This window comes from Hemiscyllium ocellatum, chromosome 9 (assembly GCF_020745735.1).
Source record: "Hemiscyllium ocellatum isolate sHemOce1 chromosome 9, sHemOce1.pat.X.cur, whole genome shotgun sequence".
Classification (NCBI taxonomy): domain Eukaryota; kingdom Metazoa; phylum Chordata; class Chondrichthyes; order Orectolobiformes; family Hemiscylliidae; genus Hemiscyllium; species Hemiscyllium ocellatum.
Window position 1 is genome coordinate 24,791,208 of NC_083409.1, and position 13,737 is coordinate 24,804,944.

A 13,737-nucleotide genomic window follows, 5' to 3' on the forward strand; every position below is an offset into this window, starting at 1 on the left:
TATTCCTATCCAGACGTTCATAAATCCTATCCCTTAGAATTCTCTCCAAGACTTTGCCCACAACAGAAGTGAGACTCACTGGCCTATAGTTACTCGGGCTATCCCTACTCCCCTTCTTGAACAAGGGGACCACATTCGCTATCCTCCAGTCTTCTGGCACTATTCCCGTAGACAATGACGACATAAAAATCAAGGCCAATGGCTCTGCTATCTCCTCCCTAGCATCCCAGAGGATCCTAGGATAAATGCCATCAGGCCCAGGGGACTTATCTATTTTCATCCTTTCCAGTATTCCCCAGACCTCTTCCCTACATACCTCAAGGTCATCCATTCTAATCACTTGTGACTCAATATTCACATCAGCAACAGTGTCCTGTTCCTGAGTGAATACTGACGAAAAGTATTGACTTAGTGTCTCTCCAATCTCCTCCGCCTCCACGCACAACTTCCCACTACTATCCTTGACTGGACCGATACCTACCCTAGTCATCCTTTCATTCCTGACATACCTATAAAAAGCCTTTGGGTTTTCCCTAATCCTACCAACTAAGGACTTTTCATGTCCCCTTCTCGCTGCTCTTAGCTCTCTCTTTAGATCCTTCCTGGCTACCTTATAACTCTCAATCGCCCCAACTGAACCTTCACACCTCATCTTTACATAGGCCGCCCTCTTCCCTTTCACAAGGGATTCCAATTCCTTATTAAACCACGGCTCCCTCACAAGACCCTTTACTCCCTGCCTGACTGGTACATACTTATCAAGGACACCCAATAGCTGTTCCTTGAACAATCTCCACATATCATTTGTGTTCTTCCCTTGAAGCCTATTTTTCCAATCCACGCATCCTAAGTCATGCCTCACCGCATCATAATTTCCCCGCCCCCAGCTATAACTCTTGCCCTGCAGTGCACACTTATCCCTCTCCATCACTAGAGTAAAAGTCACTGAGTTGTGGTCACTGTCCCCGAAGTGCTCACCTACGTCCAAGCTGCAAATGTGTTGCTGGTCAAAGCACAGCAGGTTAGGCAGCATCTCAGGAATAGAGAATTCGATGTTTCGAGCATAAGCCCTTCATCAGGAATGCGTCTAACACCTGGCCTGGTTCATTACCTAGAACCAAATCCAGTATAGCCTCACCTCTTGTTGGTCTGTCTACATATTGTGTCAGGAAACCCTCCTGCACACAATGGACAAACACTGACCCATCTAACGAACTCGAGCTATAGCTTTCCCAGTCAATATCTGGGAAGTTAAAGTCCCCCATAACAACCACCCTGCTACTTTCACTCTTCTCCTGAATCATCCTCGCAATACTTTCCTCTACTTCTCTCGGACTATTAGGAGGCCTGTAGAAAACTCCTAACAGGGTGACCTCACCTTTCCTATTTCTAACCTCAGCCCAAACTACCTCAGATGGCAAGTCTTTCTCCATCGTCCTTTCCACCGTTGTAATACTATCCTTGACAAGCAATGCCACACCTCCCCCTCTTTTACCCCCATCTCTGACCCTGCTAAAACATTTAAACCCTGGAACCTGCAACAGCCATTCCTGTCCCTGTTCTACCCACGTCCCTGTAATGGCCACAACATCGAAGTCCCAGGTACCAACCCACGCTGCAAGTTCACCTACCTTATTTCTTATACTTCTGGCATTGAAGTATACACACTTCAAGCCACCTTCCTGTTTACAGGCACCCTCCTTCGAGATCGATGCCTTGTTCCTAACCTCCCTATACTCAAGGTCCTGTACCCTAAAGCTACAGTCCAGGTTCCCATGCCCCTGCAGAGTTAGTTTAAACCCTCCCAAAGAGCACTAGCAAACCTCCCCCCAAGGATACTGGTGCCCCTCAGGTTCAGGTGTAGACCATCCTGTTTATAGAGGTCCCACCTTCCCTAGAAAGAACCCCAGTTGTCCAGAAACTGGAATCCCTCCCTCCTGCACCATCCCTGTAGTCATGCATTTAACTGCTCTCTCTCCCTATTCCTCGACTCTCTATCACGTGGCACGGGTAATAAACCAGAGACAACAACTCTGTTCGTTCTCGCTCTGAGCTTCCAACCTAGCTCCCTGAAAGCCTGCCTGACATCCTCACCCCTCTTCCTACCTATGTCGTTGGTTCCAACGTGGACCACGATCTGAGGCTGCTCCCCCTCCCCCTTAAGGATCCGGAAAACACGATCAGAGACATCATGTACCCTTGCACCTGGGAGGCAACATACTAATCGTGAGTCTCTGTCGCCCCCACAAAACCGCCTATCTGTGCCCCTCACTATCGAGTCCCCAATAACTATCGCTCTACCTTTCTCCACCCTTCCCTTCTGAGCAACGGGGACAGGCTCCGTGCCAGAGGCCTGAACCTTGTTGCTTACCCCTGGTAAGTCATCCCCCCCACAAGTATCCAAAACGGTATACTTGTTCTTGAGGGGAATGACCACAGGGGGTCCCTGCACTGGCTGCTTCCTCCCACTCCCCCTCACTGTCACCCATCTCTCTATAACTTTCGGAGTAACTACTTCCCTAAAGCTCTGACCTATGACCACCTCTGCCTTCCGAATGATCCGCAGTTCATCCAACTCCAGCTCCAGTTCCCTAACACGGTCTTGGAGGAGCTGGAGATGGGTGCACTTCTTGCAAGTGTAATCAGCAGGGATGCTAATGGCTTCCCTCACCTCATACATGTTGCAAGAGGAACATTGCACTGCCTTCGCTGCCATCCGTCTAAAAGATAAACTTTAAAAAACTTGATCTAAAGAAACAAACAAGCAAAATGCAGCACTTACCTGCTTACCACAACGGGTTTTATTATTAGGTTAGAGGAGGGCGGCGGGTGGGAGGCTCTACCTCTGTAGTGCCTCGGGTTCCTCGCCTGCGCGCTTATATAAGAAAAAAAACCTTCCCAGGTAAGCTAGCGCGACACCAGCTTCTGGGTCCGCTAGGCGCTTAAAAAAACTTTAAATTTTAGCTTTTCACTCTTGAAAAGCCTGGCTCAAATTGCTTGAGACTATGTTCCTAGTCCTGGATTCCCCAAGCAGTGGGAATAGTTTTTATCTATCAGGGAGACAATGGTGTAGTGGCAATGTCATTGGACTAGTATCCCTGAGACCCAGACTTATCAAGTCACACCACCAGGCAGCTGGTGGAATGAAAATCTGGAATTCAAAATTAGTCTCAATGACAAATGTGACCATGAAACTAATGTTCTTCCGGGAAGGGAAACTGCCATTCTTACCCACTCAGGCCGACACCTGACTTCACACCCATAGAAACTACCCTGTGAGATGACACATTGGAGTTAGGGCCAGGCAACAAATATTCACATTGTCAGTGATGCCCATGTCCCAGGCCCCTTAATATCATGATCAAATCACCCATAATCTTATTTCCAGGGATTTTGTCCTGTGATTTAACCCAGCTATCATTCTAGCCAATCTATGCTGACCGTCTTCCAAGGTAAATATATCTTTTGGCCAGTTGCTTGTGCCCAGGGATATTCACAGTACTGAAGATGTGTTCTAACAGGGCTTTCTGCAGCCGAAGTATTACTTTTACCCCTTCATATTCTCGCTCTCTAGATATTCCATTGCCTTTTTGATCAATTTCAGTATCTATTCATAATATTTTAATGATCCAAGTTTAATATTCCTCAAGTAATTTTGGAATTTCACTGATTCTAGCTTTTCACCATTTAGAAAGTACTCAATTCTTGCTTTAGATCCACAGTGGGTGACTTCACATTTACCCACACAAACCGATTTGCCACAGTTTTGCCCTTTCATTTAATCTATCAAAATCTTTTTATAATTTAGTGCTTCCAACTACAATGATAACAAAGACACCTACCTTTATGTCATCAGAACCTTGAATATGTGTTTTCACCCCATCAATTAAATTCATCAGCAAATACAATGAATATTTCAAGTCACGAACAACAGTAGTCACGTTCTGCAAATCTCTGAGCTTGCCTATTGTTCCTACTCTTATCGCCTGATGGTCATCCTATTTCCAAATCTGGTTATTAATGTGTCTTCAGTTCTATGACCTTCAATTTTAGCTAACAGGCTCGAATGAGGAACTACATCAAACACTCATATAAAACATCCAGATCTTTCTTGTCATCTCTTCATAAAATTAAATTTCCTTTAAAATCCACACTGGCTCTCTCCAATAAGCTGAAAGCTCGTTACCTTCCTTAATTATGTAAGGCCAATTGGTTTATCATACTCTGATTTTTATCTCTTACCTTTCATAATCAGTTTGGTCACATGAAAAAGTTTCCAACCTCAATGAACGTTACCAAATGGAGAAAACTTTGGAAGATTATAAAGTCAGAGCATCTACAATGTTCTCACTGATTTCCTTTAAAATATGATGATGGAAATCATCTGGTCCTGAGGATTTATATTGTCTAGTGGCATTATTTTCTACATTTTGGGCAGCACGGTGGCTCAGTGGTCAGCACTGTTGCCTCACAGCGTCAGGGACTCAGGTTCGATTCCAGCCTCCGGGGGCTATCTGTGTGGAGTTTGCACATTCTCCCCATGTCTACATGGGTTTCCTCCGGGTAATCTGGCTTCTGCCCACAATCCAAAGATGTGCAGATTATGTGAACTGGCCATGCTAAATTGCCCATAGTGTTAGGCGCATTAGTCAGGGGTAAATATAGGGGAGAGGAATGGGTCTGCGTGGGTTAGTCTTCGGAGGGTTGGTGTGGACTTGTTGGACGAAATGGCCTGTTTCCCCACTGTTGGTCATCTAATCTGATCATTTCTGCATATGTTAATCATGGTGAGCACCTATCACTGTTCCAACATTAATTTCTATGGAATGACCAGCTGGCATCTTCCTCCACAGTAGGTACACAAAGTATTCAGCAAGTTCACCATACCCTTAATTTCATTGATGAGATTACCATCATATTTTTTCAACAGCTAACAATGTTCCTGACCCCTCTTTTTGTGGTGATTCTGAGATTGTTTGCAAGTATATTTTCTTATGCTGCTTTTGTAGGTCTTACTGTTGGTTCTGTTGAACAACCATGTGACTCCTAATTCATAGGTTTGTATGTTCTGCTGCCCTTTGCAACTTAACCTATCACCGGGATCTGTGCTGTTTTTGATTTTTTTTGTATGCTTTAAATTTTAGTTTTACATTGTCTCTTACCTCATTAGTCACCCATGCTGTTGCTTTTGACAAGCAAGTCTCTTATCACGTAGGGTATAAATTGTTTCTTCATGGGATTATTGTATTTTAACATCACCAATCAACGTCTGTCATTTTAAACATGAACAGATTTTCCCAGTTTACAGTGAACAGACTCATTCCAGTGAAGCCTTAACTTAATCCGAAATATTTTGTGTTGTCTTGTGTTTCTTCCTCTCATACATTACATTGAACTTGATTATATTATGATCACTATTAAATAAATCTTTATGCATAATTTGGCTATTAAATAAACATGGCCCATTCGTCATTACTAAATCCAGCTCAGCCTGCACCCTTGTTGGCTCTTGGCTATATTGCTGCAGAAAACCATCACAAACAAACTCAAGACATTAACAGCCTCAGTCATGATCTTCACTTTGCAGCCACATCCCTGACTATTCTAGGATCATTTTGGAGGTTAGGTCTTCCAAACTCAGTCCATCACAAGCTTGACCTCCCTACCCTTACTCTCTACCTCCATTGAGTCTCAAAGGCCTTTCATTTTTTAAAAATTCCATGTGTCGGAAGAGAAGTAAAAGCTTTAAAAAGGTTTTGTAGTCTCACTAAATATCCTTTCCCTGGCACCTTTTTTTACTGGTACAGTGCAAGTAGGCTGGGGATCAGAATATTCTAAAGTGCATTCAGCCAATGTTATTGCTACATGGCCATCACTCCCACAGGGTAAAAACAAGGATTGCAGATGCTGGAAACTCCTCGGATGCTGCCTGACCTGCTGTGCTTTTCCAGCACCACTCTAATCATCACTCCCACACTTAACTAAACATCAACTTATTCAACACAAGGTTTTAAATGATATTACCGGAAGACCTCCAGTGGGGCCAGCACTGTAGAAATGATATCTCCCGCTGAAGCAAATGTACTCATTGAGGTAATGGAAATCTGCACAGTCCAAGCAAATCGCAAGATGACATCCTCTATAATGGCACAGTAGTAATAACTCTGAATAAAAACAGAAATATCAACTCTTCAATATATTTTCAGGATATAATGGGAAACAAGAACAAGTCTGAAGACACTATCGCCTGATCAGAGACATTTGTCAAGTTGACCCCAGTGAATTGGGTGAAGAATGACACTGCAAAGAATGGTTACATTCTCAATGGCTGGGTAGGAAAACATGAATAATGGGTCATCAAGGAGCTGTCATGGATGGGTTCAGAGGATGTACACTGGGATGGACCGGTGGCATGGTGGTTAGCACTGCTGCCTCACAGCACCAGAGACCCAGGTTCAATTCCTGCCTCAGGTAACTGTCTGTGTGGAGTTTGCACGTTCTCCCCGTGTCTGCGTGGGTTTCCTCCGGGTGCTCCAGTTTCCTCCCACAGTCCAAAGATGTGCAGATTAGGTGAATTGACCATGCTAAATTGCCCATAGTGTTAGGTGAAGGGGTAAATGTAGGGGAATGGGTCTGGATGGGTTGCTCTTCAGAGGGTCCATGTGGACTTGTTGGGCCGAAGGGCCTGTTTCCACACTGTAAGTAATCTAAGGTGTTTGAGCATGTCAGTTGCAGAGGTGAGAAAAAAAAAACAGTATCAGGAAAGAAAATAAAAAATATCAAGAACTAGTCTTTCAACAAGAATCAAACGTTTCCAGGTATACACATTGGCCAGCGTTCAGGAAACAGTTGTCCTGTTGGTAGGTGCAATGATTTAAAGTCAGAACAGTAGCCTTGGGATGGAACGTCGCATTTTTATGAGAACATAACTCCTTTAAACGTACAAGTTTCCAAACTTCTTCTGTACTGTAATAATTCTGAGAGCTGGGATTCTTATTAATGGCATCATAGTTACATACTAAGGAGCCTAAAGAGTTATGTTCACAGAACAAATCCATACTCCCATTTACTCCCAACCATGTGGGATCGTTGACAAAAATAGCACAAATACAACTAAACAGCTTTATAAGTACCTCAGGAGGGCGGGAAAAAAATGCAAAGTCAATAGGTGGCTTGGTGTAAAGATGGTGGAAGCTCTTGAACCATGTGCATCAGGATAGGCCAGAAGGGACAAGTGGCCTCTTTCTTTCTTGTAAAATTCAAAGTAATTTGCTCACCTTACAGATTCCAACAGATCCTAGTGTGGTGATTGGGGATGTATTCTCTAATAAAACAACTTCATTAACAGAGCTCTCTTCAAACCACCAGGTACATGATAATCAACGAGAACAAGTAGTAGGAGCAGGACTGCCTGGACATGCAGGCCATTGGTTGGACACCAAGTTACAAGTCAAATTCCACGCCACATATGAATTGAGAAGGCATGATGCTGAAAAGGAGATAAGGAGACCTCTGCCTGCAACTCTCGATTTTGCGTTGGCGTGGTTGACATTTCTTATTGGAAGTGGTACAGTGATAACATGTGCGTTCAACAGAATAAGAGAGATGCTACAGGTGGCATGTGGGATGGGAGGCTTTGGAAATCATCAGATTTCAAGTTAAAGCACAATAAACATGAGGGAAGGAGATACATATGGTAGCTGTGAAAAGTATATGCATTAATGTACAAGGTGTGCAATGTTTGTCTGAAGACAATGCCCTAAATTTCAGATTTGTTCCCCACTTTTCCCTTCCGCGCTCATCTTATTATTGGCTGGCAAAGTGTTATCACAGCTACAGCCACAGCCCTCTCTTGTGCACAGGCATACATCTCAGGAAGAATATACTATAAAAAATTTGGATTCCTTTAATTTACTGGGAAGATCTAGGCATAGATTAGTCTGCTCAAAACATGATCTGTGACAGTGTTGGCCCTCATTTCATTGTCATTAATATCTTTTAGCCCAGTAAAGATAGAGGGCAGTATGTGAAGCTGTTCAAACACCTACTTTCTGAGGGTAAACTATCTCTTCACGCAGGAAAGTATTCTCTCCAGCATTTTTGTCAAAGAGACCCCAGTCCATCTTCAGATCCCAAGTGAGAGTATAACAGGAGCTGATCAACAAGCAGGCGATCCATAGGTAGAGAAAAACCAATGCGTCTTCATGTTTCTGTTCTGAAAAATAATCAAAAGCAACACTATTACTTTCAGCCATATGGTAAGGCAGAGCTATTCTAGAAAAGGTACACAGTGTGGTTCTCCAGCTGCCTATATTATAACAACTACTTATCTTGTTCTTTAGTCACGACCTAGGCTCAGGTGTGTAGGGTATAATTTCAAATCTGCGCATCCCACAAACCCATGGTTATGAACAGAGAGGAGGCTACTCACGGATGTAAAGAGGACATACAGAGGCTGGGAGAATGGGTGGTCACATGTTGCATGAAATTTAATGCAGGGAATACAAATTGATGCATTTTGCTAGAAAGAACATGGAGAGGTAATGTAAAGGGTACAATTCTAAAGTGGGATGTAGGAACATAGGGTCCTGGAGTGTAATCATGGAAGGATAGGATAGTAAGCTTGCCGATGACATGAAGGTTGGTGGAGTTGTAGATAGTGTGGAGGGCTGTTGTAGGTTGCAACAGGACATTGACAGGATGCAGAACTGGGCTGAGAAGTGGCAGGAGTTCAACCTGGAAAGTATGAAGTGATTCACTTTGGAATTTGAATGCAGATTACAGGGTTAAAGTCAGGATTCTTGGCAGTGTGGAGAGGGGTATTCAGTTCTGGTCACCTCATTTTAGGAAGGATGTGGAAGCTTTATAGAGGGTGCAGAGGAGATTTACCAGGATGCTGCCTGGACTAGAGGGCATGTCTTATGAAGAAAGGTTGAGGGACCCAGGGCTTTTCTCATTGGAGTGAAGAAGGATGAGACTTGATAAAGGTGTACAAGATGATGACAGGCATAGATAGAGTGGATAGCCAGAGACGTTTTCCCATAGCGGAAATGCCCATCATGAGAGGGCATAATGCTAAGGTGATTGGAGGAAAATTTAGGGGAGATATCAGAGGTAGGTTCTTTACACAGAGCGGTGGGTGCATGGAATGCACTACCAGCAGTGATAATAGTGTCAGATACATTAGGGACATTTAAGTGACTCTTCGATAGGCACATGGATGATAGTAAAATGTAGTGTCCCATCTTAGAGTGGGATAAAAGGTCGGCACAACCTCGAGGGCCGAAAGGCCCGTACTGTTCCAAGCTCTATGTATGTTAATCATGGAAGTTTGCAAAGCCAGTTGACAAAACAATTATCAAAGCATATAGATTTTTGGGTTTCATAAGTAGAGGCATACAGTATGAAAAGAAAATAAGTTATGCGGAACTTTTATAAAGCATTGGTTTGGGCTTATTGGAACTCAGTGCCCATTTCCATTCCATTCCATTCTATTCTGTTCCCTCAAACAAATGAGTGAATGATTATCCTGATGGATTCCCACAATACCTAGCTCCAAAAAATTGGGCCAGGGATAAATGAAGCTGAATGGAAGAATAACTTCAATACTTAAAATAAACAACAACACAATGTTAGTAACTGTATGAAACGAGAATAGAAATCACTTTAGTAAATCACTCGATAGTTTTCATCAGTTTAGTAAGAAATAATAACAACTGAACTGAATAGGTATAATGAACAGCTTGTCAAAAGGCCAAACAACCAGCCTTAGGCCGAAATAACTGCCAGTGGAAGAAAACGAAATGGTGGAACTCCCACAAATTAGTTTTGTAGATCAGAGATAGAATGTTTCTCGAGAGCTTGTAACTAGTCAGAGAGATGCGATAACAAATGAAAGATAAGAATGGTTTATCAAGGACAGAAGGCTCAATAAATTAATGGCAAATGAATAACATGAAAGGTTGGGTTTTCAACCCACGGATTAGACAAATAACTCAATGGCTATAGGTATTTTGTAGTAAGTTGATTTTTTAAGTGGAAAAAGGCCTCATCAATAATCCAACCATAAATGCAACTGAAAGAAGGGTATAAAATAAGAGAGATTGGCAGAGCTAAGTGCAGTATTTGGACAGAAACGTCCAATAATAGATGCATATTAATACACTTGGGTAGTGTTTGACAAGTTAAAATGACCTGCGGCACCAAGAAGAAAAAAAGAGAGAGAGAGAGAGAGAAAGAGAGAAGGGGGGCGAGAGCGAGAGAGATGGGGGCTGGGGGGGGAAGAGAGAGAGAGAGAGAGAGAGAGACTGAGATAGTTTGTCAGTGTCAGTACAGACAATGAATTATAGATGCTGTTCCTGATCATGTTGTTGCTTAACATATACTGGCATCACAAGAAATATAGTGAGGCTGCTTGAAATCGTGTGTACAATGTAGGAACCGGACATGAAAATTCTCTTAGAGGTTACAACTGAGATTCAATTTTTTTTTGTCAAAGGCAATTGCTCTAGCTGAAATCATGTCATGTACCTTAAAGAAAGTTACAAAGCTCTGACACAAATTGTCTGGAGCTTCTTTGAGATTTTGCTTCTTCTTGCAAATGCATCAGTTATGGGCTTTGTGAGTGATGCATCTGTAGAGTCAGCAGCATCATGTGTCCTGTTAGTCTTCCCTAAAATCAATGCCAAACTACATCACATTTACAGATTGGATTTATTTGGCATGCCAGAGTCAATTTTGTGGAGACTGTGCAATAAATGCAGTTCACATGTGCAGAAGTAACTGTCTCAATGACAAAAATATGTATAAAAAATTGTAAATAACTCCAAGTTTATTCTATTTGGACGCATCACAAAGTGGTTTGGCAACTGCCAAAGTGTTATGAAGGCGTAGGTGTGTACTGTACCTTTAAGAGAGAGAGGAAGCTAGCAAGGACTGAATGAAAGCACTGAGTGTGCAGAACAATTTAAAAATGCAACATTTAGTTGAAACAAATAGCTGGAGTGGTGTTGCCATGGAACAAAAACAAATCCAAACTTGGCCAATCAGTTTAAATAATACCCAGATACCAAAGTCCAATCGAATTTGAATTTTACTGTTTGGGATGACATCAAACCAATGAAATGATCCGATGTTTTGGGGGGTATAAAATCAGACATTTTGAACAGTTAGGGGGAGAACTGCCAAGAGCAGCCAAGCAAGCACAAAGACTGCCAGCAGAATAGCTCTCTGACAGGTACCTGTCCAAATGAAATTTGTGCAGCAGTACACTGAAGCTGACCTAGAGAAATCTACAGAGAAAGTTCGACATCCAAAGATGATAACTGGCTTTGAAATTGATTTGCCATAAATTTAAGAGTAAATTTATTGGACCAGTATTGTAGCGTGGGAGGTAAAAGATCAGTTTAAGAGAAAGGAGTTGTAAATAGTTGTTCTAATGTTCTCTGTTGGATTAAGAATAATATTGGTTAATGTTTACTTTAAATAGTGAAATCTGGGATAGTTCTTTGCCTCTTGAAATTTAATAGATTACGACATGAGGTGAACTTCTCGGTGTGTCGAGTTTAAATGAGCAGAGGGGTCTACCCCATATCGTAACACAAGACCGCAAGAAACACAGTCATGAACACAGCCCAGTCTATCATTCAAACCAACCTTCCATCCATTCACTACATCTATACTTGCAACTGCTTTCGGAAAGCAACCAACATAATCAAAGACCCCTCTCACTCCAGTTATACTCTCTTCCACCTTACTCTGTCGGGCAGAAGATATAAATGTCTGTGCATATATATATGAATACATTCAAGAACAGCTTCTTCCCTGCTGTTATCAGACCTCTGAATGTAAATTTATTGTAGATCTCATTCTCTGTGCGCCTTCTCTGCAGCCATAACATTGTACTCTTTGCTGTCTTCTATTATCCTAATGCACTTTGTATGTTATGACCTACTTGTACTGCACGCAAAACAAAACTTTTCACTTTGTCTCAGTACATGTGACAATAATAAATCAAACTTAATAAAAATATTGATATTTTTGTATCAAAACTTTACAATGTCATGTATTTTAAAAATTGCATTGTTTAAAGTTGATCTCAGCATTCACTTCTATTACTAAAGAACAACATGTACAACATTAAGGAATTTCAAAGCATCTTGTACCCACTGAAGTGTCTGCTGAAATGTCATTACGATTGAAATGTAGGAGATACAGGAGATGGTGGTGGTGTAGTGGTAATGTCACTTGACTGGCAATCCTGAAGATTAGGTAAATGCTTTGAGGACAGAAAAAGGCATGTGAAGAGTAGCGTGTGAATGTGAGGTGTTAAACTGGTGAAGCTACAACAGGGGACTACGTGTACACCAAACAATGTAAACAAATTATGATAGACAGTTAAATAATCTCACCACCAACGTAACAGTCCTGACAAGAATCATTAATGGTAGTGAACAATTGAACAACTCACAAGAAGAGGAGGTCCAATCCTCAACAATGAAATAAACCAGCACATCAGTGAAAAAGAGACATCTGAAGAACTTGTAACAATCTTAGCCTAGATTGTCAAGTGAATGATCCATCCTCCACTACCTGTTCCTTGCACCACAGATGATAGTCAATGCCATTCACTCCAGTGATATCAAGAAATGCTACATCCACAAAAACCAGGACAAATTTTACCCAAGCAATCACAACCGCATCAGTCTACTGTTGGTTATTACAAAATAATGGAGGTGACGTTGACAGACTATTGAGAATCTACAGAGCTGCTAAGCAATAACATGCTCAGTGATGCTCAATGGAGGTTCTGCCTTGGTCACTGGCATCACAGAACCCAAGCTAAACTGGAATCAGCAGAAAAGCTCTCTGCTGATTGGAATGATTCATGGCACATAGAATGATGGTTGCAACTGTTGGAGGTCAGTCATCTCAGTTCCAGGACATCTCAACAGGAGTTCCTCAGGGTAGTGTCCTATGCCAACCATCTTCCGCTGTTTCGTCAATGACCTTCTCTCCATCATGAGTTCGGAAGTGAGGATACTTGCTGGTAATGTGTAATATTCAGCACCATTCAAGACTACTTGGACACTGGAGGCAGTCCATGTCCATGTATAGCAGAGTATGGACACTATTTGTAAGTAACATCTGCATCACACAAGTAATGCAATGGCTATCTCAAACAAGAGAATCTAATCACCTCCCCATGACATTCATTGACACTACTTTTGCTGAATCTCCCACTATCACAGTCATTGATCATGAAACTGAACTGGATTAGCCATGCAAATATTTATGCTAAAAAAGGTTAGAGAATGAAATTCCACAAAGCCTGTCCACAATCTAAGTGGCCTTAATTGTCCATAAGGTGTGAGATGAACAATCAAGAAGCTTGACACCATCCAGGACAAAGCAGCCCACTTGACTGGCAACCATTCCCCATATTAAACATTCATTCTCTACACCATCATGCATAGTGGCAGCAGTATGTACACCTTATAGATGGGACTGTAAGATTCCTTTGACAACACCCTCCAAATCCAGCATGTCTACCATCTAAAAGGACAAGGACATGGTAACACTACAACCTGAAAGTTCCAATTCAAGTCACTCACCATCCTGACTTGGAATTTGTACGCTATTCCTTTACTGTCACCAGCTCAAAATTCTGGAACTCTCCTCCTAACGCCACTTTGGAAGTATTGTCTCTACACAGACTGCAGCAGCTCATGTGGTGGC

General features: G+C 42.1%; 1 protein-coding gene across 1 annotated transcript in view; it reads right to left on the reverse strand.

Annotated features, from left to right (window-relative positions):
• LOC132818937 (solute carrier family 53 member 1-like) overlaps positions 1-13,737 on the reverse strand; it is a 305,740-nt gene that overhangs the window by 6,888 nt on the left and 285,115 nt on the right. The window contains exons 12-13 of the mRNA XM_060830078.1: positions 8,049-8,215; positions 6,025-6,164 (exon numbers count right to left, since the gene is read on the reverse strand). Coding sequence (XP_060686061.1) covers positions 6,025-6,164; positions 8,049-8,215 — 307 coding nt within the window. The remainder of the gene's footprint in view (positions 1-6,024; positions 6,165-8,048; positions 8,216-13,737) is intronic.